This window comes from Myotis davidii, unplaced genomic scaffold, assembly GCF_000327345.1.
Source record: "Myotis davidii unplaced genomic scaffold, ASM32734v1 scaffold147, whole genome shotgun sequence".
NCBI lineage: Eukaryota > Metazoa > Chordata > Mammalia > Chiroptera > Vespertilionidae > Myotis > Myotis davidii.
Window position 1 is genome coordinate 3,409,863 of NW_006383010.1, and position 22,701 is coordinate 3,432,563.

The window sequence follows — 22,701 nt, forward strand, 5'->3', positions numbered from 1 at the left end:
AATGAGATTATAACCACATTTCCCTCAGGACAGCTAAAATAAGTGCTATCAAATGCAAAAATTCAAAGAAATTGAACTCAAGTCAAAGGTGTGACTATGAAATGCTACTGTCACTCCGGAAAATAGTTCGGCAATTTATAAAACTAAACACTTAACCCATCCACAAGGATTCCTCTATCCCTTCATCCCTGACTCTGGGGAACCAGTAACCTGTCCTCCATTTCTCCAATTTTATCATTGCAAGCATGCTATATAAATACGCCACCACATGTGACCATTTGGGATTAGTTTTTATAACCCAGCACACTGCCCTGGAGATCATTCAAGTTGTACTAGTAGTTCACTCTTTTTAAAGTAGTATTCCATGATACAGATGTACCACTGTGTTTAAACCTTCACCTGTTGGGCTCCTACGGATATTTATGTAATTTTTTGTGTGAACATTAGTTCTGGGTAAACATCCAAGAGTTTTGTAGACATTGTTTTGTGTATAATATTGGAGAAACTCAGACCATTTCAAATGAGTTATTGAATAAAATGTAATAAAACTTCTAATTCATATGGAATAGAGCATTTTATTTATTTTTATTTTTTTAGTAAAGGATTTAAAAAATACTACCCTAAGAATAAGAGAAAGAATCATCAAATGGCAACTTAGGAAAAAAAATGCCTGGAGGATACAGCAAGTATAGAATTTTCAAGAGAATTAAAAATATTCTCCAAACTAAGCTGCTCCACCTAAAAGTTCTTCAGGAGAACCCAACTTTAATCACCTTTGAGATCTAATGGTAGGGGTTACTTTCAGAGGACAAAAAGAGTAAATATCACCTTTAAAACAATTTTTCAGGAGAGGAAATGGTTAACCCTGTAGTGCAGTGATGGCAAACCTATGAACCCATTTTTTTGGTTGATTTTCCTTTGTTAAATGGCATTTAAATATATATATCAAAAATATGTCTTTGTGCTGGACCAGTTTGGCTCAGTGGATAGAGCGACGGCCTCTTCTCTGTAAAAAATCAATAAAATATATTTTTTTTAAAAATGTCTTTGTTTTACTGCGGTTGCAAATATCAAAAAATTTCTATATGTGACACAGCACCAGAGTTAAGTGTTTTTCAGAATGCTGACATGCTGAGCTCAAAAGGTTCGCCATCACTGCTCTAGTGCCAGGTTCTTTTGTACACAGGAGGAACACAGGTCTGAGTATTAAAGTCACCTAAATTTGAGCTGATAAAGAATTAATACACCACGCACTTTTTCTTAATTCATTTATTTAGAGAGAGAATACAGTCAGTCAAATCATGGAACACAGTATCAATACAGAATAAAGGGGGGATTAAGTTGAATTGTATTTCGTTTAAATTAACAAATACATTAAAAGAAGTAAATATAGATTAATGTACTCACTAATGACACAAGTAACTAAGTTTCTAATTGGCTGTTACACTGCTTGACTTTTAAGATTATAATAACCTATACATATTAATTAGGTGGCAGCAGATACAAAAGCATTTTAAACACTTTTTGAACTATATAGTATACTATAAGCAGTTTATTGTACAGCATTCCATCATTCTTGTGACCTCAGTTTAAAAGTAGAAGGCAGGCTGGACACCAGCAATCCACATCACATAAATTACCCACCAGTACTCAGGTGTAAAATCTGTTATGTGTTTTTTTTGTTAATAGAATTAAGTTTTGAATGTCAGCTATTTTGGCTTTGGACTTCCCAGCTTTGCCACTAATTAGCTATCTGAGTTAAGTCTGTGCCTCAGTTGCTTCATTTTTAAAACAGGAGGATTGGACTAGATTTTGTCTAAGTATCTACTGAAGCCTAGTATTTGCAGTTTCTTGTTGTCCTGTCAAAAGTTTAACACCTTTGATTTTCAAAATGAACTTTCAAGGAGATTTTCACCAACTTCCTTCTAATTCATGATTATCCTTTTCAAAACCTTTGTCTTACCCTTCAGAGTTCCCAGCATCTCCATTAACCCCTTACTTTCGCACATGTTTACAATGACCAAAACAAGGTTCACTATGTTGGTGTGGAAGGCCATCTCCTCCCAAGGAAGATTACTAAGTGAGTAATTTAATGCTCACCACCAATCTTCATCATAACCTACATTATTGTCCCTCAAACACTCCCCACCTGTATAAGTTTCCTATATTGATATAATGGAAAAACCTGAAAAGATTTTTCAGACAACTGCCATTTAAGTGACTTGTTTACATAATTTTTAAATAGCTCATGTTCTTTGCAATCTCCTGTAAGGCAAGGCATCAAGTATTTCAAAAGGCAGCCACTTCCTTTTATACTTTCTAAGATACAGCTTCAGTTCTAACAAAATTTAAAATTGTCAAGTTTTCTTTTTACTATTATTTTCACAGGTACAGAACAAGATGAACCTAACGTCCACTTTCCCTAACTTTCCACCATACTCATAAAACCTCTGTGATTCATTCTAACACACCTATCAATGCACTTGGCAAGAATACAATGAATAAAATGGCAAGCAGCAAAATCTCATGCCAGAACACTGGAGAAGTTTTATGGGAAGCACACACATACACAACTTTACGAAAGTTGGAAATACTATTAATTTCCAATAAGCAGTGATCAAACTGGACTTTCATGCCGGAAGTCCTGTTCAGTCAAAATCACGATTTGTAAGAACAAGTGGTGCCACCAGTGTCCAAACATAGAGTACGAGGCCGATCCAACTGGAGGAGATTTTCACCCAGACGGCTGTCCACTGACTTTTCATCTCATGAGAAGGCTCATACCTGAAATTTAAAGAAAACAAAAAGAGAGGTATTGAATGATCAGCCATCAAGCTACCTCATTATTTCAGAAGTGTTCTTTGTATACAGTTAGTGATAATAGATACTATAGTTGCTGACTAATCTGTTGCCTTGCTTTCCGTACTAACTTTAATAATGTGAAGCTAAAAAGCAATTTTCTTTAAAGGAGTAAAAGACAGGCATCTAAAGTAGTTTTTTACATAACAGGCTTTCTGTGTATTTCTAGCTTAGTGGTTATGACAGCAGAGAAATGGAGCAAAACCTCTAGAAGACATATCAATCCTGTATCTGTTCAAAGCACATACGGGAAACTCACTCCTCCCTCATCCCTCTCTCAGATTTAAGACTGGGAAGGATATACATCCCAAACCTAGCTGATTTTTGTGTTAATGAAACATAGCAAGTATACTTTGATTTAAAGTCTTTTAAATTTACTCTTATTACCTGCGAGCCAAAGCTGTGAATTACTGAAACTATGTGGATTCTTACACTTAATATGTTGCACTGTAGAAATTTTTTTAAATGTTCATTTTTAAATAGTAAGTGCCAGTAAAGGCTGCTCTCAAAGAAATGAAGCAGAGTAATTTTTTTCTCATTTTTTTGCTGGTACTTAAAGTCTTATTACAAGTTAAAGGTATTATGCATTAAAAATTATTAAAAACACAACTGCCCAAAACATAGCTCACCTTGAATCTTAGATCAAATCTTTCAGTAATCATTTGGACAAAATTTGAGTTTTCAAAAATAAAATAATATAAATTGCTACCTTCCTCTCATCAGAAAAAGATTTATGAATTTAAAAAAAGCATAAATTAGTTTTGAAGAAGTTCTATGGAACCATCTACATTAATGTATTCACACTTCAATTTTAAAGCCTTAATGACAAAGTTTGAACAAGCCAGAAGACATACCTTTTACTGTATTTTGTCGGGAATTTAATAACAAGCTATTGGATAAACTACCAACATGTATTTCTATAGGAAATATTAGTTTAATGAAGATGTATTTTAATCTACAAGATTTGGAAGTATTTCAATGTTATCACAAAAGCACAGAAGTAAAGTACATTTCACACACTAATCTCAATATTCATTTTGCGATAGTTTTGAAATACATTGAAGGATAAAAAGTACTTCAGACCATATTTTGCAATGGAATTAAGAAAAAGCTATCAGAATTTCCACATGCAAAGTTTAACAAAATATATGTACCTGTACCAGTTGGTAAGGGTCATCATGATATAAAGGGAAGCCAGGAAAAGCATGAAGTGAAAGAAGGAGTAACTGTAAGTGACACCATCCCTTTCATTATCTACAGCTCGGTGAACATCATCTCCATCCTCAAGTGATCCATCATTTCTGGGTCCACCATCTTCTATTAATGTTGATTCATCACTTGTTAGAGTCAGTTTATTTACCTGACTATTGTTTGAAGTACGGATGCTGAATGGAAAGACATTTTAGGAAGAGAGAAGAAAAAGGGCATTAAAAAATGATTTATAAATGAATATCTATAGACTTCTTGTCTAAAAAAATTCTGTAATTTTTCTTACCTTGAGTAAAACACACACAATAAAAAGAGGATTAGTCCTATAATTCCTTGAGCATGCCACCACTGGACAGACTCTCCATCCTTTGGGACAATTCTTGTTGTATTGTACCCAATTATGCTTAGCAGACTTGGGTTGCAATCTGTTTCTGCAATGTAAATTAAGATTATAACCTAATTGAATATTCAATTTAGTACCCACCACCAATCTGAGTTAATTTGTTAGAACAGTTAAAACATTATTTTTCAAGGTATAATTGTTCTTTTTAATTCTCTATACCCTTACAAATTCAAAGAGGTTTTCTGGAAAAGGGCACAAAATACTTTAAGACACTATATTTATATTAATAATGAAACCTTCCAAGGTTTATCTTGTTAATGTTACAGCAGTGCTTGGAAAAGTTAAATAATTTCATTTTCAACCTCAGGCAGAGCTGAAAAATATTAGTAAGCTCTCAAAGTATAAATGAATCTCTAGCTGACTTAGGAATTCAGGTGTTGTACACCAAAATTCACTGGCTTTTTACTCTATATTGTGATATACCAATAGTGACTATGAAGTTTACCAATCTGTCAAAGTACACTGTTATAAAACAAATAGCTTACACATAATACCAATTATTAGAATGCTAGCAAATGCTTTGTGCCAATACATTAAGCTGTAATGACCTGACGCTTATTCAGTTTCTTAAATCTTCTAAGATAAAATTAGAGTTGGTAAAGTATTCAGTGAAGTTTACAAAATGTTTGTATGTTTTTTTCAGAAAACAGTAATCCTCAACCATTTTTTTACCTCAAATGACATATATTGGCTTCTATTCCCATGAAATGCAATGTAACTGACCTATAAAGAGATTTATTACAAAGCTCAATTATATTCACTTGCAAGGTAGTAATAGGTAAAAAAAAGATCTTCAGTGAAAATAAACTGTACTGTCTACAACGGAATTAATATTTTATTTCTTCAACTAAATCCGTATTTTATTCCTATTTATCATATGCACTGTGCAAATTAGGTATATTTCTTGGCATGTTCATGTAATTTCTTGTAATTCTGTTAGTGAAAGAAACTAAAAAGTATGTAGCAATACATCAAACATGGAAATGGTATTATTTCCATACTCTATTCCTCTAGGAATAACTGTCTTTGCCACCCACCATAATAGTTGATCCCCTTTACCCAGTTTGCCCTTCCTCTAGCACTCCTTGCCCTCTGGTAACCACCAATCTGTTGTCTGTCTCTGAGCTTACTCTTTTGTTGTTTTTACATTCCACGTGTGAGTGAAATCATGCATTTGTCTTCATCTTTAAATAGCTTAATTTCACAAAATGACCATCTCTGGAAAAAATAAAAGTTGCAGGATTGTTTAAAAAAAAATAAACCCAAGCAAACAAAACATACCTGGTTCATTGGTCATAGCAGACCATGTCAAATACATTGTGTAGACTGTAATCACTGAAGACTGTAATAAACCAGATCTTGGTTGTGATTCCTACAAAAATAAGCAATGGAGATAAATGTTCTAAGATCATCTAAGATTTCGAAAAACTCAGCAAAGTAGAAGTTTCATACAAACTAATTAAATAAAGAGCATACTTGGATTTTGGGCAGTATAGACATTATAGAAGCACCAAGGCAGAGGAGCATGTTGACACTGATGAATGCTTTGTTTTCTGAACAACTGGCGGGATGAGTATAGTAAACAAAGAACAGGATGATAGCAACTAAAGACAGCAGATAATTCAGAGCTGTAGCTGATAACAAAGCTGTGGAAGAAATATAATTGGACAATTAGATTTTATCACAAATACTAGAAGCTGCCTAACCTTGTTTTACTTATATTTAAGCAACTAACATTGTGAGCGTTATGCAGGCTATGAAAGGAGGAAATAATATCCTGAATTTTATTACAGAATAATTTTATACTCTTTACATATAGCTCACTGCTATTATGGTTTTCAAGTTAGTAACATACTAATATGATTGTTTTTAAAGAGTGATAACTAGCCTGGCCAGTGTGGCTTAGTGGTTGAGCAAATATGATGGTTTTGAAAGAGTGGTAACTAGCCAGCCAGTGTCGCTCAGCGGTTGAGCATCGACGTATGAACCAGGAGGTCACGGTTTGATTCCAGGTCAGGGCACATGCCCAGGTTGCAGGCTCGATCCCGTGTGAGGTTGTGCAGGAGGCAGCTGATCAATGATTCTCTCTCACCATTGATGTTTCTCTCCCTCTCCCTTCCTCTCTGAAAAAAAAAAAAGAAAAAAAAATTTTTTTAACTCTCTGCTCCACTGTGGCAGTGTACCTGCTATAGACCGGTGGGGTCAGACCAAAAAATAAGAGTGCTAACTATATTACAGACCTTGTAAAACAGTAACTTTCGCTAAAAATTATTTTCAAAATACAGAAAAAAATAACTTGAAGGGGAATATCACGTAAGGTATTTTTTAATCTGTATGTTCCCCCATCACCGTTTATCCCCTACAGCCTCTCCCTCTAACCCCCAACCACCACTATTGGCTGTGTCCGTGAGTTCTTTCTCTTTTTTAATTTTTCTGCTCAATCCCTCTTCCCCTAACATCCTTCACCCACCCATCAGAGGTGTCTGCTTGCTAGTTCAGTTTGTTAATTACATTACACGAGTGAAATCATACTACAGTACTTCTCTTTCTCTCATTGACTTATTTCACTGAGCATAATGGTCTCAGGTCCATCTATGCTGTCCCAAAGAGTAAAATTTTCTTCCTTTGTACAGCCGAGTAATATTCCATTGTGTAAATGTACCACAGTTTTTTTATCCACTCATCTACTGGACACTTGGGCTGCTTCCAAATCTTGGCTATTGTAAATAACACTGCAATGAACATAGGGGTGCGTACATGCTTTTGAATTAGTATTTTGGGTTTCTTCAGATAAATCCCCAGAAGTGGAATTGCTGGGTCATAAGGCAGTTCCATTTTTACTTTTTTGAGGTAACTTCATACTGCTCTCATCTTCAAAATTAAGCTATCTTGAAGCTATTCTGTAAGACAAAAACTTACCTGCATACCAACATCTTGAGTTTCCTTCTTCCATTTTTTCAACCCATGATTCATTCCACGAATGGGCAAAATCAATAAGTAAGACAAGCTGTATGAGGATGAAACAAAAGGCACCTGCCATGCCTACATAAAACCACACTGAAAGAAAAAAAACATACTAGTAAGTGGCTGGTTCAGTTTTTATTATTTGTCACTATCGCAATACACAAAAGGGGAAATACAATCTATACTAATAAAAGGGTAATATGCTAATGAGACCAGACATCTTCCAGATGTCCTTCCGGAAAAAGGCACAGTGGTGGGGGCAGAGGCAGTTAGGGGTGATAAGGCCACCAGGAGAGAGCAGTTAGGGGCAATCAGGCTGGGAGGGGAAGGAATTTAGGGGTGATAAGGCAGGCAGGCAGGTAAGTGGACAACACCACCACCCGCCCTCCCCCCGCACGAAATTCGTGCACTGGGCCTCTAGTATTACATAAATGCTTTGATTTTGCCAACTGGGAGAAAAGGAAAACAAAACAAAGAAACAAACAGTTATAGTTCCAGGCAATTCTTTAACTTTCTTTAAAAAATATCAGTATCATACAATTTTAAAAATATATTTTTCTTACCAGTTGTAAAAGTTCCTTCTGGAATGAAGAAAGCCCCAATAATAATTGCTATTGCTGCAGAAAATTTAAAGAACCAGAATCTAAAAGAATAGGAAATATGATTTTTTTTATTAATAAACAAGTCATTCAATAAATAGTCATATATAAAATCTTTTAAAAGCACCTTGAAGAATAGCTATACTTCATGTTACTGTTCTATTTTTTTCTGATGATATCCAGAGAATGAGAAGTGAAGACTACTATGTACACTGCTTTAGGACAATTTTAAGGAAAATATTTTGATATTTAATTCATTACAATAAAATGAGACCCAGTTCCATTTCACAGGTTTATTTTATGTAATAAGTGCGATAATATGTGAAAATATAATGTACATTATACAACTGGTAAGTTTTTTTATTGACTGATTTTTGAGAGAGAAACATTTGTTGATTCACTTATGTTTGTATTCATTAGTTGCTTCTCATTTTGCCCTGAACCAAGATAAAACCTGCAACCTGGTGTGTATCAGGACAAGCTCTAAACCAGGGGTCCTCAAACTTTGTAAACAGGGGGCCAGTTCACTGTCCCTCAGACCGTTGGAGGGACAGACTATAGTTTAAAAGAAAACTATGAACAAATTTCTATGCACACTGCACATATCTTATTTTGAAGTAAAAAGACAAAACGGGAACAAATACAGTATTTGTATTTGCATGTGGCCCGCGGGCCGTAGTTTGAGGACCCCTGCTCTAAACCAACTGAGCTACCTGGCCAGGGCCTTTGATGTTGTTCTTTTAACTCACAGTACAAAAGTAGTAAGCACCGTTAACAGCACAAAAACACATAGTCTGTAGCTCATCTTTTAAAACCGGAACAGCCAAGTGAAGTCAGTACATATTCTCATTTTTACTTAAGCCAATGTACTAAATCAAAGCAGACAGATGACCAGAGAACTGTTTGCTATTTCAACTCATGCTGAACTAGATCAGTGGAATACTGTCTTAGTGGAAAGGTTTTGACAAGAAGAAAGAATTGCAGAGTCCCTACCCTAAAGGAATACCTAACAAAGAAATGATTTATACAGAAAGGGTTTTAAGCAAATCTGCACAAACACTTCACATGCTATAAGAAAAGAATACCTGTTACTATATTTCAGCATAAGCACACATTCACCAGTGCCCAGTAAAACAGGAGTGCCAAAATTTAAAAAAAAAAAAAAAGCATTTTTGCTTTATTTTTTAAATATATTTTATTGATTTTTTACAGAGAGGAAGGGAGAGGGATAGAGAGGTAGAAACATCGATGAGAGAGAAACATCCATCAGCTGCCTCCTACACACCCACACTGGGGATGTGCCCACAACCAAGGTACATGCCCTTGACTGGAATCGAACCTGGGACCCTTCAGTCCGCAGGCTGACGCTCTATCCACTGAGCCAAACTGGTTAGGGCACATTTTTGCTTTAATAAGCACACAGCACATCCTGGCCTGCATGGCTCAGTGGTTGAGTGTTGACCTATGAACCAGGAGGTCACAGTTCGATTCCTGGTCAGGGCACATGCCCAGGTGGTGGGATCGATCTCCAGTGTGGGATGTATAAGAGGCAGCCAATCAATAATTCTCATCATTGATGTTTCTATTTCTCTCTTTCCCTCTCCCTTTCGGATATCAATAAAAAAATACTTTTAAAAAGCACACAGCACGTAATACTTCTTTAAGGGAGTAATCATGGAAGTTCCAAGATTATAACTACTGGGTAGGCTGAGTATTCATCTATAAAAATTTTTTTTTCTTCAAAAATGCTCAAGAGAGATTTCTGGAAACAGTGGGACTTCATTAGGACCAGCAGAAGACATGATACAAGGACTGCAAATATAAGACTAGGAATTGGTTTTCACATGTAGCATTTAGGTCAAGAACATCTCTGCTCAGTTGATTCCCAGCCAAGACTAGCTGTGATAACAGGAGTTCCAGAAATCTCAACTTGGCTTCAGGAACATCCACATAAACATTTCTCAAGTCAAAAACTCCACTGAGAACTGAAACTTTAATGCATAGAAAAAGCTGAGTGCACAATACTCATGCAGAGCCTTCTGGAACAAAGAGGGCTGGTGATGGTGGTTGCTGACACGCCACTGTGTATGCTGTGGAAGGCGCCCAGGGGGAATGCAGGATGTGGGCTTGCTCCAGAGGAGCCTGAGACTCAAAGCCCCTGGGAGAGGTGGCTGCTGACACACAAGGGTCTTCAGGATAACTAGGTCCCAGGAAAAGTCAGGTGGTTTTTGTGACCCATCAATACTTAACATTAATGAAGAGTTGCAGAACAGAGCTAGTCTTTCCACGATGTATTCTTCTGTCATTAGCCGACGCCTCTCTCAGTATATCTGGCTGCTGCCCTCCAGAACAATCTCATTGCCTGGAGGTGGGACATAGCACCACAGATTGTTCTGGAAAGCCAGCAGAGGATGATTTGTACAATGAAGTTACCACTAAACCATTGTGTAAGTCCAGTCCCCAGCCTTCTTCTTCTGCTCTGTAGTCCAGAAGTATTTCTTTAAAAGCCAGAAAATCGGTTAATGTTGGTAGCATGTCAAATATGTCATCAGCCACTTCATCTTTATGGTGCTATAAGGTTGTTGTGAAAGCTGCCATGTTATATCCAGGAATCCGCTCCAGCTGCTCTTCATCAATATACTTTTCTATCAAAGAAATATTTTCATTAAAAATAGGCATGTAGGCCAGTTTATTCTCTTCTGTATCTTCAAACTCCTGGTAGTAGTGGTCCATAATGTTTCTGTCATAACTGGAACTCCACAATAATGTCCTCGAAATATCCAACCACAGCATCCAATTCTGTATCAGAGGCAGAAGAGAAAGCAAGAAGTTCCCTTCCAGTAGGACATCCATCGCCGCTGTGGCTGCATCCACCCTGCATAGGGGGTGGGCGGGTCCACAAGGTTTCCTACCCCGCTGGCAGTCAGGGCACAGCCGCCATCTGCTCCGCAGAGCCCCAACTGGCACAGAGGAAGCCTCGTCACCAAGGCCACGACCAGCTAGCTCACCGCCAGCTCAAGGCCCAGTCCAGTCAGTGCCTGCATGCCACCCTAACCTCAAGAAAAGAAAACTATAGACTAATTTCCCTGATAAGTAAATAAGCGATAGCAAATACCCCCCCAAAATTTTTTAACTTAAGGGGGGAAAAAAGAAAATTTAACATTTTCAAACAGAGTACCAGAAATGGTGTTCTATATTATAGAAGACTAATGAAAGGGACCCTGAAGTTTCCTTCTAGGTTGTTCAGTACAATCAAACATTTAGAAAAATAATCAATCACTGTGTTTAAGAATAAAGTTTTTCATTTTGGCTGCATTGTCATTTTATGTCTAGGGAACTGAGTTCTACTTTATGTAAAGTACACACCAAAAGCGAGGAAGAGAAAAAAGAATAAGCTGCTCATTACTAGTCACAGAAGTGGTGATTTCGTTTAAGATATAAATATAAAACATTATGTACCAGAGATTATAACAATAAATGACTGAAGGCTTACATTTAACATGTTTCCAAAGTCTGACATTCTCAAGTAGACAAGAGGATATTCTTACTTTGTCATTCATAACTAACAAAATATTCTATAAATTGTTTAAGTTTATTTGGCTTTAATGTTATTTAGACAGATTCAAAATTACTGGCAACAGGCTACCCAGACTTTTATATTGAAGTTTACAGTCATGCATCACATAACAACATTCAGGTCACCAACAGACCAACAACCTATACGACAATGGTTCCATAAGATCATAATGGAGCGGAAAAATTCATATGACCTAATAATGTTATAGCTCAGGTAATATTGTAGTGCAACACCTTACTCACATGTTTGTGGCAATGCTGGTGTAAAAAAAAGTATTATGCTGTCAGTCATATAAAAGTACAGCACATACAATCATGTACAGCACATAAACTAGATAATGCTAACAGAGAACTATTACTGGCTTATATCCTATATAATAAAAGCCTAATATGCAAATGGACAGAACAGCAGAACGGCCAGTGAAATGACTGGTCACTATGACATGCACTGACCACCAGGGGGAAGATGCTCAACGCAGGAGCTGCCCTCAGCCTGCAGGGCCCAGGCCAGCCAAGGCGGGTGCCAGCAGAGGCCCCCCGATCACCCTGCCGGTCGCCCCACAGATCAGCCCTGATTGCCAGCCAAGCCTAGGGACCCTACCCGTGCATGAATTTTGTGCACCAGGCCTCTAGTATTTACTATAATATACTTTTTAAGAATGTATTTTTCAATTATAGTTGAAATATTATATTAGTTTCAGGGAATGCTATACTTTTTATTATTTTAGACTGTAGTCTTTTTTATTTACAAAAACAAGTTTTCCTATAAAACAGTATGTTGTGTTATGCCAGCAGCAGCCTCATATCTCTCATGTTTACCATGTCTCTTGATTGCACCATTTTATCTCATGTTTGATTTAATCTCATGTTATTTTACATTCAGTGCAGCCTAAGTGTACAGTATTCATAAAGTTTATCTACAGTACTGTCCTAGGCCTTCACATTCACTCACTACTCACTCCGACACCTTGAGCAACTCCAGTCCTGCAAACTACATTCATGATTAATTGTACCATTTTTTAATCTTTTATACCATACTTTTGCTGTACTGTTTGTTTACATTTGTTTAAAGACACAAATTCTAACATTATGTACAACTGCCTACAGTATGAATAAGTACAGTAACATGCTATACAGGTTTAGAGCCTAGGGGTAATAGGCTATATCACACAGCTTAGTTGTGTAGCAGGCTATACCATATAGGTTTGTGTAAATGCACTCCATGATGTTCGCCGTCGCACAACGATGAAATCACCTAACAATACATTTCTCAGAATGTATCTCATCATTAAACAGCATTTGACTACATTAAAAAACTTACCCATTGTGTATTGCAGCTCTAGGATCACTGCTGCTCTTCACTTTGATCATCAATAGAGAGAGGAGAAGATAGAACATTGCCAAGCCGAAGCACAAACGGTATACAGCTTTGTAGCCAACCAGAATATTACAAGGGACGACACCTTTCTCATTCTCACAAAATCCAGGAATCTAATACAACAAAACAAGAGTTTGTGATCTAGAATTTTTTCAAGTAAAAATAAAAATTCTGTGTAATCAAGTATTTTAAGTAAAAATTTAGAAAATTAAAGTTTGCTTTTCAGTTAATGCTGAATATGTAATCAAGGCAAGTCTGGAACATTTTTATAGATAAAAGTTTAATTCATTTTTCACTTTATGTGAGCACATGATAAACTGTAAGTGCAAATCCTAAAGATAATATTTATTTTGACTTGCAGACTTATTCTGAATTTTTTAAAACTTGTATTCTGCTGTGATATACTGAATTACCTATATAGGAAAAGAGAAAAACATAATCAATAAAAGTTCAAAGAATTACAGAGCAACTGAGTCAGTTTTTGAACCCTAAAGAGAATACTGATGGCTTTTTAAAAACAATGCTATGTAAATAACAACTGTTATTTCTGATAATGAATAAATTCAGAATAACATAATCGCTGGCAGTGATTTTATTTTTTAACTTAGAATCTTGAAAAAGACTGATGACCATTTCGGAAAGTCACATTGGAATCAGAATACCAAAATAAATAAATAAATAAAAATTTAAGTGAAATAAATGGGGGTAGTCCTCAGAGCTATACACACTATTTGTATACATGAGAATTTAAAATTACATTTAAGCTAAGAAGGCACTACTTCCTTTTGCTAGTTTCTACACAGTTAATATGCCCTTTCTTGGTCTGGTTTAAATCCTACCTTTCCAACCCAATTTAAACTTTATGGCAATATGTATTGACCCATAACCACTTGCAACATGTACTCACTAGCATCCTTAAATATCACTCTCCTTAGAGTTGTACGCCACTAGGCCGATTTCCATCAACTTACTTCAGCCACATATATTAGTCAGGTTAAGCTGGTACATACAGAAACAACCCCAAAGTATCAGCTTAAAATAGCAAAGGTGTGTTTCCTGCTCACGTGCAGTCAACTCGGGAATGCAGGCTGCTGGAGAAGCCATCTCAAACGTTGCACATGTTGAAATAGGAAAGGAGATCTTGCATCAGCAAGTAGAAGCTGAGGTGCATCCCATCCACTCACAACTCACTGACCAGTACTAGGGACATGACCCTACATATCACAAATCCTCTAGGAAATGCAAATCTCTGATGACCTTCGGAAAGCAGAGAAGTAGGAATATTTGGTGATAAGAACTAACATCTACTAACTAAACTACTATAACCACTGTCAACCGGATCCATTACAAATCATATGAACATCTCTTGGTTGCTTATTATACCCAGGATTTAGAATGACATTAACTGAGCATCCAGCTGTGATACTAGCTACTTTCAAAAATCATAATAATCTAATTATCTAAACTTTTACCATTTTTTCCTCACCCCAAAGCCAACCCCAAGCATAAAACTATATCCTTTGAAATGGAGGTTCTCTGACATAAATATTCTCTTTCAGCATCAAATGTTCTATTATCACTCACCTTGCTTTGGAAGGCAGCTAACTTCTCTATCTCCTCTCTTGACCACCTTCTCCCTCTCCCTCTTTCTCTCTCACACAGATGAGATCTCTTATCTTTGACTACTCTCAAAATAAAAATTATTAAATCTCCCCATTCTAAAAACATCCTTTCCTTAACTCAGTTTCCTGCTAAGACCACCATCTTCACTATAAAATTCCTCAAATCAGCATTTTATACACACTGGATACATTTCCTCATGGCCTACTGATTCCCCTCCCACTCCCCTCTAGCCCCAACACTGAAGAAACCGCTTTTCAAGTCATGAACTCGTTGTCCAATACTCTCTTTCTGAAGACTGCACAACAGGACATTCTCTTGGTGCTCCCTTTTTTTACTTTCTCCAGAGGTTCCCTTTTCTCTACGAGCCCCCTTTCTTTTTTAAGTTACATACTCATATTTTCCACTTCCTACTGATTCTCTCTCTCTTTACATATGTAGTTCAGTACTCCCAAGTCAGCATGCCACAAACTATAATAAATTGTATTTTCCTCATCGCTTTTTACAACCTGACTCCACGAAAAAAATCTTAAAAACATAACACCCTTTCTTCTCATTACTTTTTTCTGGGTTAACAGCAACAGTTTCATGCCTGTTGTCTAAGACCAGAATCTTGCTATTACTTATAATCCTATCACTGCCAATATTTAAATCCAGATTCATCATTTCTACAATCAGTCTGTTTCAGAACCTCTATACACTCACTTATTACATCACTGCAACAGCCTCCACACGTAATTGCTTGACTTCTATCCTAATTATCAGATGCATCTTCCTAAAGCATACATACATGCTAGGTTCAAAAAGCTCTTTATCTTCATTCAGCTTCCTATTTTTCAATCTCTGAATACAAAAGTTCTACTCATTCTCAGAATGGCCCCTTTTCCTTGACGCCCACTGAAATTGGCATTTATTTGGTTAGAATTACTTATTTTCCCTTATTAGCATAGCACATTTTGTAGATCACCATCACAGAATTTAATAAGATGCCTATATTGTCTGTTTTCCCTAAGATTATGAGCAATTAAAATTGGTTATATATGATCTTACTTTGTTCATTATTCTGCTTCCAAAACAAGAAAACAATCAATTTTATGCATACACACACTATAGGTTCAGTTAATTTTTTAAAAAAAAATACTAACCTTATTCAGTTGTTCTTCCATTCCTGGTATTAACATTACACAAGCTACACACACTCCAACAAACAAGAAGAATACATAGATCAGCCTAGTTATAGTGGAGTTATTTCCACTAGGGCAGCATCGGCACAGCAAACACGGGGCACTGCCACACAAACATGGTATCTGAGGAAAGAATATTAAAAATAAGTCTAGTTTAAAATGACAGAGGGGAAATTTACATTCTATCCATTCAAAAAAGAAAAAGAACTGCAGTTAAGGTAATTACCAAGGGATAAAAGGTATTTGGCTCACACATGTTATCTGTAAATTATAAAACTTAGTATCATCTGGGTAAAAATTGAACAAAGTCAAACATTAAAGTGCTTGCCCCTGTGTCAAGCAAAATGAATAAAATCAGTTAAAACAACAAAGGGAGAAAATCACCAGCAGCAATCAATGTTTAGCTAAAAATAAGGGGGGGGGGGGATGACAGGACGGGGATGAAATATTCATGATTACAACAAGCCCATCTCCAGCTCCCCAGAAATCATACTAGTGAAGTCACAAAATTCTGAGAAGTCTCAAATACTCCAGAGGAAAAGAAGTAAATTGGTGTCCTTATCTTTTCCCTCTTCTGATTTGGTGGTAGTGATAATTAGGCAAAATAAGATAAATGAACTGAGGCCAGCTAACTCTCTCTAAGGTAACTGCACATAAACTCAGGCCAAGATAGAGGAACAGTGCCTTAATCAGGGGAAAAAATAAATGAAACAATGATTTTCAGATAATTAACAAGAGGCAATGCAGGATAGTAATTTCTAAGAGAGGAAATAGGAGCTCTATGATTGGCCCATCTTTCTGCCTGGGGGGAGTTTCCAGTGCAGGGCATGGGATCCAGGCTGAGACCAGCAGCCTGAGTTGAGAGTTCAGGGAAATGAAGACAGCTTCACTGGGCAAAATCCTAGAGAAAACTACACAAAATAAGCCCTGGAGATTTGCAGAGGCTTCAAGTTGAGTCTTCAGGAGAGCACTGATTGGTGCATACATTTGAATAAATTACCCATGGGAAAACGGGCAGGAAGAGGAGTTGGTATTCCTACCAGCTAGAAAGAAAAATCCTTGTTACTGGGGAAAAAATCAGCCATAAGCTAAAGGCCACTCCAGTCTCATTAACAAAGTCTAAAAGCAAATATCAAAAAGATCAAATTATCTTCAAGTAACTCACCTATGTCCAAGAATAAAGCCCAAGAGTATTTTTTTAATAGAAGTATTTCCTGCTTCCTACTGATTCTCTCTCAAGGCAAGTATACCTGTTCTCACCACTTGTATTCAGTATCAGTTGACTATATTTACATGGGTCTATTTCTGGGCCCTCTATTCTGTTCCACTTACCTGTCTCTTCTTTTGCCAATACCACACTGTCTTGATTACAGCTACAGCTTTATACTAAGTCATGTAGTCGGGTAGTGTCAATCCTCCAGCTTTGGTTTTCAATATTGAGTTGGCTGTTCTGAGTCTTCTGTATCTCCATATAAGCATTAGAATCAATTTGTCAATATCCAAACAATAACTTACTGGGATTTTGAGTGGGATTGCACTGAACTTATAGATCGTTTTTGAGAAACTGACATCTTAACAATAATGAATCTTATTAATCTGTGAACATGGAGTATCTGTCCATTTAAACTTTGCTCATCAGAGTTTTGTAGTTTTCCTTATATCGTATCGATCTTGCAAGTATCTAAGTCAGGGGTGGGCAAACTTTTTGACTCGAGGGCCACAATGGGTTCTTAAACTGGACCAGAGGGCCGGAACAAAAGCATGGATGGAGTGTTTGTGTGAACTAATATAAATTCAAAGTAAACATCATTACATAAAAGGGTACGGTCTTTTTTTTTTTAGTTTTATTCATTTCAAACGGGCTGGATCTGGGCAGCAGGCTGTAGTTTGCCCATGGCTGATCTAAGTACTTACAAGATTTATACTTATGTATTTCAGTTTTGGGGAGTTTTTTTGGATGCTAATGTAAATGGTATTGCGTTTTTAATTTCAAATAGCACATTTTAATTGCTGGTATATAGAAAAGTGATATACTCTTATATATTAACCTGGTATACTGCAACCTTGCTATGATTGCGTATGAGATCGTTTTTATCTTGATTCTTTTGGATTTTCTTCATAGATGATAATGTCATCTGTGAATCTGTATACCTTTTATCTTTTATTTCCTTTTCTTGTCGTATTGCACTAGCTAGAACTTCCAGGACAATGTTAAAAAGAAGTGGTGAGAGGAAACATTCTTGCCTTGTACCTGATTCTACTGAGAAAGATTTTAGTTTCTTACCATTAAGTATAATGTTAGCTGTAGGGACTTTGTTAATATTCTTTATCATGTTGAAGAAGTTCCCTCTACTTCTAATTTATTGGGAGTTTTCCTCATGAACAAGGGTATGAATTTTGTCAAATATGTTTTCTGCATCTACTGACATGATTATGTGATTTTTAAAAACTTGCTGATGTGATGGATTACATTAACTGGTTTTCCATTGTTGTACTAGCTTCCCATACCTATGTTTACAGCCGCTTTATTCATAATTGCCCAAACTTGAAAGTAACCAAGATGTACTTCAGTAAGGAAATGAATAAAACGTGGCACATCCAGACAACGGAATATTAATCAGTGCTAAAAAAAAAATGCTATCAAGCCATGAAAAGACATGAAGAAATCTTAAGAGGATATTACTAAATAAACCAATCTGGAAAGACTACATACTATATGATTGCCACTGTATGATATTCAGGAAAAGGGAAAAACTGGAGCCAGTAAAAAAAAAAAAATCAGGGGTTGGGAGTAGGTGAAGGGATGAATAGGCAAGGCAAGGAGGATTTTTAGGGCAATATGTCTATTTTGTATGCTCCTATAATGGTGGATATATGTCATTATATATTTGCCTCAACCCACAGAATGTCCAACAGCAAAAGTTAATCCTTATGTAGACTACAGACTTTGAATGATTATAATCTGTCATTTTAAGTTCATTAATTGTAAAAAATGTACCACCCTGGTAAAAAAATGTTGATAATCAGGAGGACTATATATGCATGGGGACAGGGAATACATGGGAAATCTCTGTATCTTCCTTTCAATAATTCTGTGAAACTACTACTATTCTAAAACATAATCTTTAACAAAAGTATATAAAAATGATAACACACTGATCAGATGGGATGTAGTAAGGAAAAGCATTTGAAAACTGACCAATGCAATTCACATTAACTGACTAAACACACACACACACACACACTATGATCATCTCAATGGATACAGAAAAAATATTTAAAAAAAAATTTTTACAAAATTCAGTTTCCATGATAAACAAATACAGCTTTCATCTAACAAGGAGTAGCATATCCTCAATTTGATAAAGGGCATTTACGAAAAATTCATAGCCATCCAAACTTCATAGTGAAAATTTGAATGATTTCCCCTAAGATCCAAAACAAGGCAAGGCTAACTGTTCTCACCACTTGAATTCAACTTCACACTGGAGGTCCTAGCCAATATAACAAGGCAAGAAAAAGAAAGACAAGATATATACACTGGAAAGTAAGAAATAAAAGTGCCTCCATTAACACATAATCTTCTACATGGAGATCCCAAAGGACTTACAAAATGCTTATCAAAATTAAGTGTGACCCACAAAAAAAGAAAATTGATAATTGGGCCTCATCATTATTAAGAACTTATCTTTAAAAGGCAGCATTAAGAGAATGCAAAGACAAGCCACAGACTTAAAGGTAATATTTACAAATCAGGTATCTGATAACTCATTTATATCCATAATATAAGGAATTGTCAAACTTAATTAGAAAACAAAAAAAGAAAATATATGGACAGCCAATGAGCACATGAAAAAAGTACTTATTAGTGTACAGTTGGCCCTTGAACAACATGGGTTTGATCTGTGTTGGTCCACATATATGTGGATTCTTTTCAATAAATACCTGATACTATTTTTAATCTGCAGCTGGGAGTCCAAGGCTGGGAAGGGCTGACTGCATGTATTTACTCACATTTTATACAGGGGATTTGAGCACCCATCAAGTTTGGTATCTGCAGGGGTCCTGGAACCAAACCCCTTCAGATACCAAGGGTAGTTAAGTTTTGGGGGAATCAAAGTCATACTTGGATTTTCAACTGCATGGGAGTCGGTGCCCCTAACCATCCCCCCCTTGTTCAAGGTTAACTGTACATTATACCAATCCACAACGTCTCTCAAGAATTTAACAGACATTTTTAAATATGAAGAATGCAGGGATTACAGCATCCATGATCCTTTTTGAAAATTTTATGAGACAAAATTTGGTTAATTAGATGACATTAAAGTTTTTCAAAAATTGGGGAGAAGCCATGGTAGAAAGGTATGCTTTTTAGCTTTGAATCCACTTAAGTGGAGGGATTATTAAAACAGGATGCTGAACCTTAGACAATGTTTCCAATAAGTTTTCCAGTCTGGTGATGCTACTAGGTCTAGGAACACACTCTAACAATGACTACCGTATTTGCTGGCGTATAAGACGATTTTTTGGCCCTGAAAAATATGCCTCCAAGTGGGGGGTCGTCTTATACGCCAGGTACACTTCAGATAGACTGCCCATAGTGCTTGCCCCGTGCCATAGTGGCCTCCCGATGCCCGCCCACTTCATTCCACATACCGTTCAGGCATCAGCAGAGCTGCTGGGTGTATGCTCGGCTGTTATGCGATTTTGCTGTTATGCCATTTTACCACACTCGCAAAATCGCACACAGCCAACCATACACCCAGTATGGTATCGCGATTCGTGATTTTGCGCTCCATGGTAGAGTATGCTTTTTAGCTTTGAATCCACTTAAGTGGAGGGATTATTAAAACAGGATGCTGAACCTTAGACAATGTTTCCAATAAGTTTTCCAGTCTGGTGATGCTACTAGGTCTAGGAACACACTCTAACAAATGACTAGTTTAGTGCAAAAACTAAGCAACTGTGGCAATTATGGTCATAAAACATAATGGCCACATATAAAAAAGTAATACAGAGGGATTTTGGTTAAAGATGGCAGGCTGAATATATGAATTTATTCATGTTCCCTTTAGAAACACCAGTAGAATGAAAAACGAATTTTTACTTAACTGATCTAATTTAATGATGTGAATACTTATTAAAATTTGAATAAATTTTAAATTTGTCAAAACCTCTAGGTAAATGAGCATATTGACTGTTAAGACTACGAAGAAATGGGTGTGTCTATTCAAAGGCAAATTCTCCTTTAATTGCTGTGGAACTGCAACTATAAGTCTTCAGGAAGAGAGACAAGGGCACCAGGAAGGAAAGGGACAAGATGATGGGAACTGCACACTGTAGAATATACTCCTAGACTGACTGACCACAATAACCTGGAACCAGGAATAACCTCAGCCACCTAACTTCTTTATCTGCCAGAGATCTAATCACCAGAAGATAAGAAAACTGCCTCTTTGTCTCTCTCTTTCCTATGTACCTTGGAAAGACAGTTATCAATTCTATCACAGTATTGTTTGTAGTCAATATAGGTGGAAAACTGAATTTTAAAAACATATATAGGAATATCGTGTTCCCCACATTGTTCACTAAAGCTGCTATCTTTCTGACTTAAACACATACATATATTGAACCCTTAACACTTTTTTCTGTAACCTGTAATTGTCCTTTAGGTCAAGTTTGCTCATCACTGATCTGGGAGATGAGAACAAAATGGAAAACATCTACCCCTCCTTTTAAAGCTTTCCTAAATACAAAAAAATGCCCACTTGATAACTGGACAAAATCTAACTTTTTGAACCAAATTACACTTTATCACCACCACCACCCCCCACCAAAAAAAAAACACAATCTTATGATAATCATTTATTTTGTAATACATTTTTATTTATTACACTAAATATGACTCTCTTGTATAAAAATCAATAGATGCAAGTAAATTCCTAACTCAGATTAAAAATATATATATATATACCTAGTTTCCCTGTCCAATTACAAGAACGACCTGAGTTGGAGTTACTGTTTTATTACAATTTAACATTTATAATTTAAGCCATATTAAGAACTTTTCGGGGAAAAAATGCAAAATAAAATGCTGGCTAATGTAGATGAAGTAATTTGAGAAGTCAGACAAGCAATTGTTAGAAGTAGAAATTAGACCTCATAGCTTAAAGAAACATGATTTGAATCCAAATATCTCACCCCAAACTTCAAATATCCTTATTAACTGTAATATCAATGTTTTACTTTTTATTTGGGAGAGTGTGTTATTTTAAACAAAAGTTTATTTGTACCACCTAGATCCAGAAATATTGCCATGAAAATGAAAAATGGTTTCGTTCTTAACAACGCTGCCTAATCAACATGCAGAGTGCGCCTAATAAATTTCAGGTGACACCGGCAGGCGCGGTGTCAAAAGACGCAGGGCACCGAACACTGCAGGACGGGCCGCTTTTCCCGACGCCCACGTCGCCTGGGAGCACGCAGAGCGACTTCTTCACCCCACCGAGGTGCAGGGCCCGGCCGCATGATAGGACTGCGTCGCACGATAGGGCTACTTATGTCAAAACGCGAATCCTGTGTCATCATCACAGCCTGGCTGCCTCGATGGCGGGCAGCTCCGCCTGAGCGCAGAACAAAGAGGCGGCGGCCGGGGAGGGCGGTGCCGCAGTCCGGGGGCGCGGGGAGGGATGCGGGCAGGGATGCGGGGAGGGGGGCGCGGAGACGGAGCGCTCGGCCGGGAAGGGCCTCGGATCTGCGCGGCGAGGGCCCAGGGCCCAGGGCCCGGGCAGACAGGAAAGCGACGGAAGGGGGCCTGGAGGAACGGGGAGCGGCCTTCCACAAAGACGGGGGTGGGGGGAGGGTACCCTCAGCTCCCTGCACTGCTCCCATCGGAGTCGCCTTCCCCCA

General features: G+C 37.0%; 1 protein-coding gene across 2 annotated transcripts in view; it reads right to left on the bottom strand.

Annotated features, from left to right (window-relative positions):
- Nucleotides 1-1,673: 1,673 nt before the first annotated feature.
- The window catches only part of SERINC1 (serine incorporator 1), a 34,561-nt gene continuing 13,533 nt past the window's right edge, over nucleotides 1,674-22,701 (bottom strand). Inside the window, exons 1-10 of one of the 2 annotated variants that reach the window (XM_015557818.1) lie at nucleotides 17,125-17,347; nucleotides 15,754-15,915; nucleotides 12,932-13,101; nucleotides 7,999-8,078; nucleotides 7,391-7,528; nucleotides 5,948-6,117; nucleotides 5,753-5,843; nucleotides 4,355-4,499; nucleotides 4,014-4,244; nucleotides 1,674-2,784 (exon numbers count right to left, since the gene is read on the bottom strand). In XM_015557818.1, the coding sequence (XP_015413304.1) occupies nucleotides 2,649-2,784; nucleotides 4,014-4,244; nucleotides 4,355-4,499; nucleotides 5,753-5,843; nucleotides 5,948-6,117; nucleotides 7,391-7,528; nucleotides 7,999-8,078; nucleotides 12,932-13,101; nucleotides 15,754-15,789 (1,197 nt within the window). In that variant the 5' untranslated portion in view covers nucleotides 15,790-15,915; nucleotides 17,125-17,347 and the 3' untranslated portion in view covers nucleotides 1,674-2,648. Of the gene's footprint in view, nucleotides 2,785-4,013; nucleotides 4,245-4,354; nucleotides 4,500-5,752; nucleotides 5,844-5,947; nucleotides 6,118-7,390; nucleotides 7,529-7,998; nucleotides 8,079-12,931; nucleotides 13,102-15,753; nucleotides 15,916-17,124; nucleotides 17,348-22,701 lie in introns of those variants that run through there. The other variant, XM_015557817.1, reaches the window with a different exon arrangement.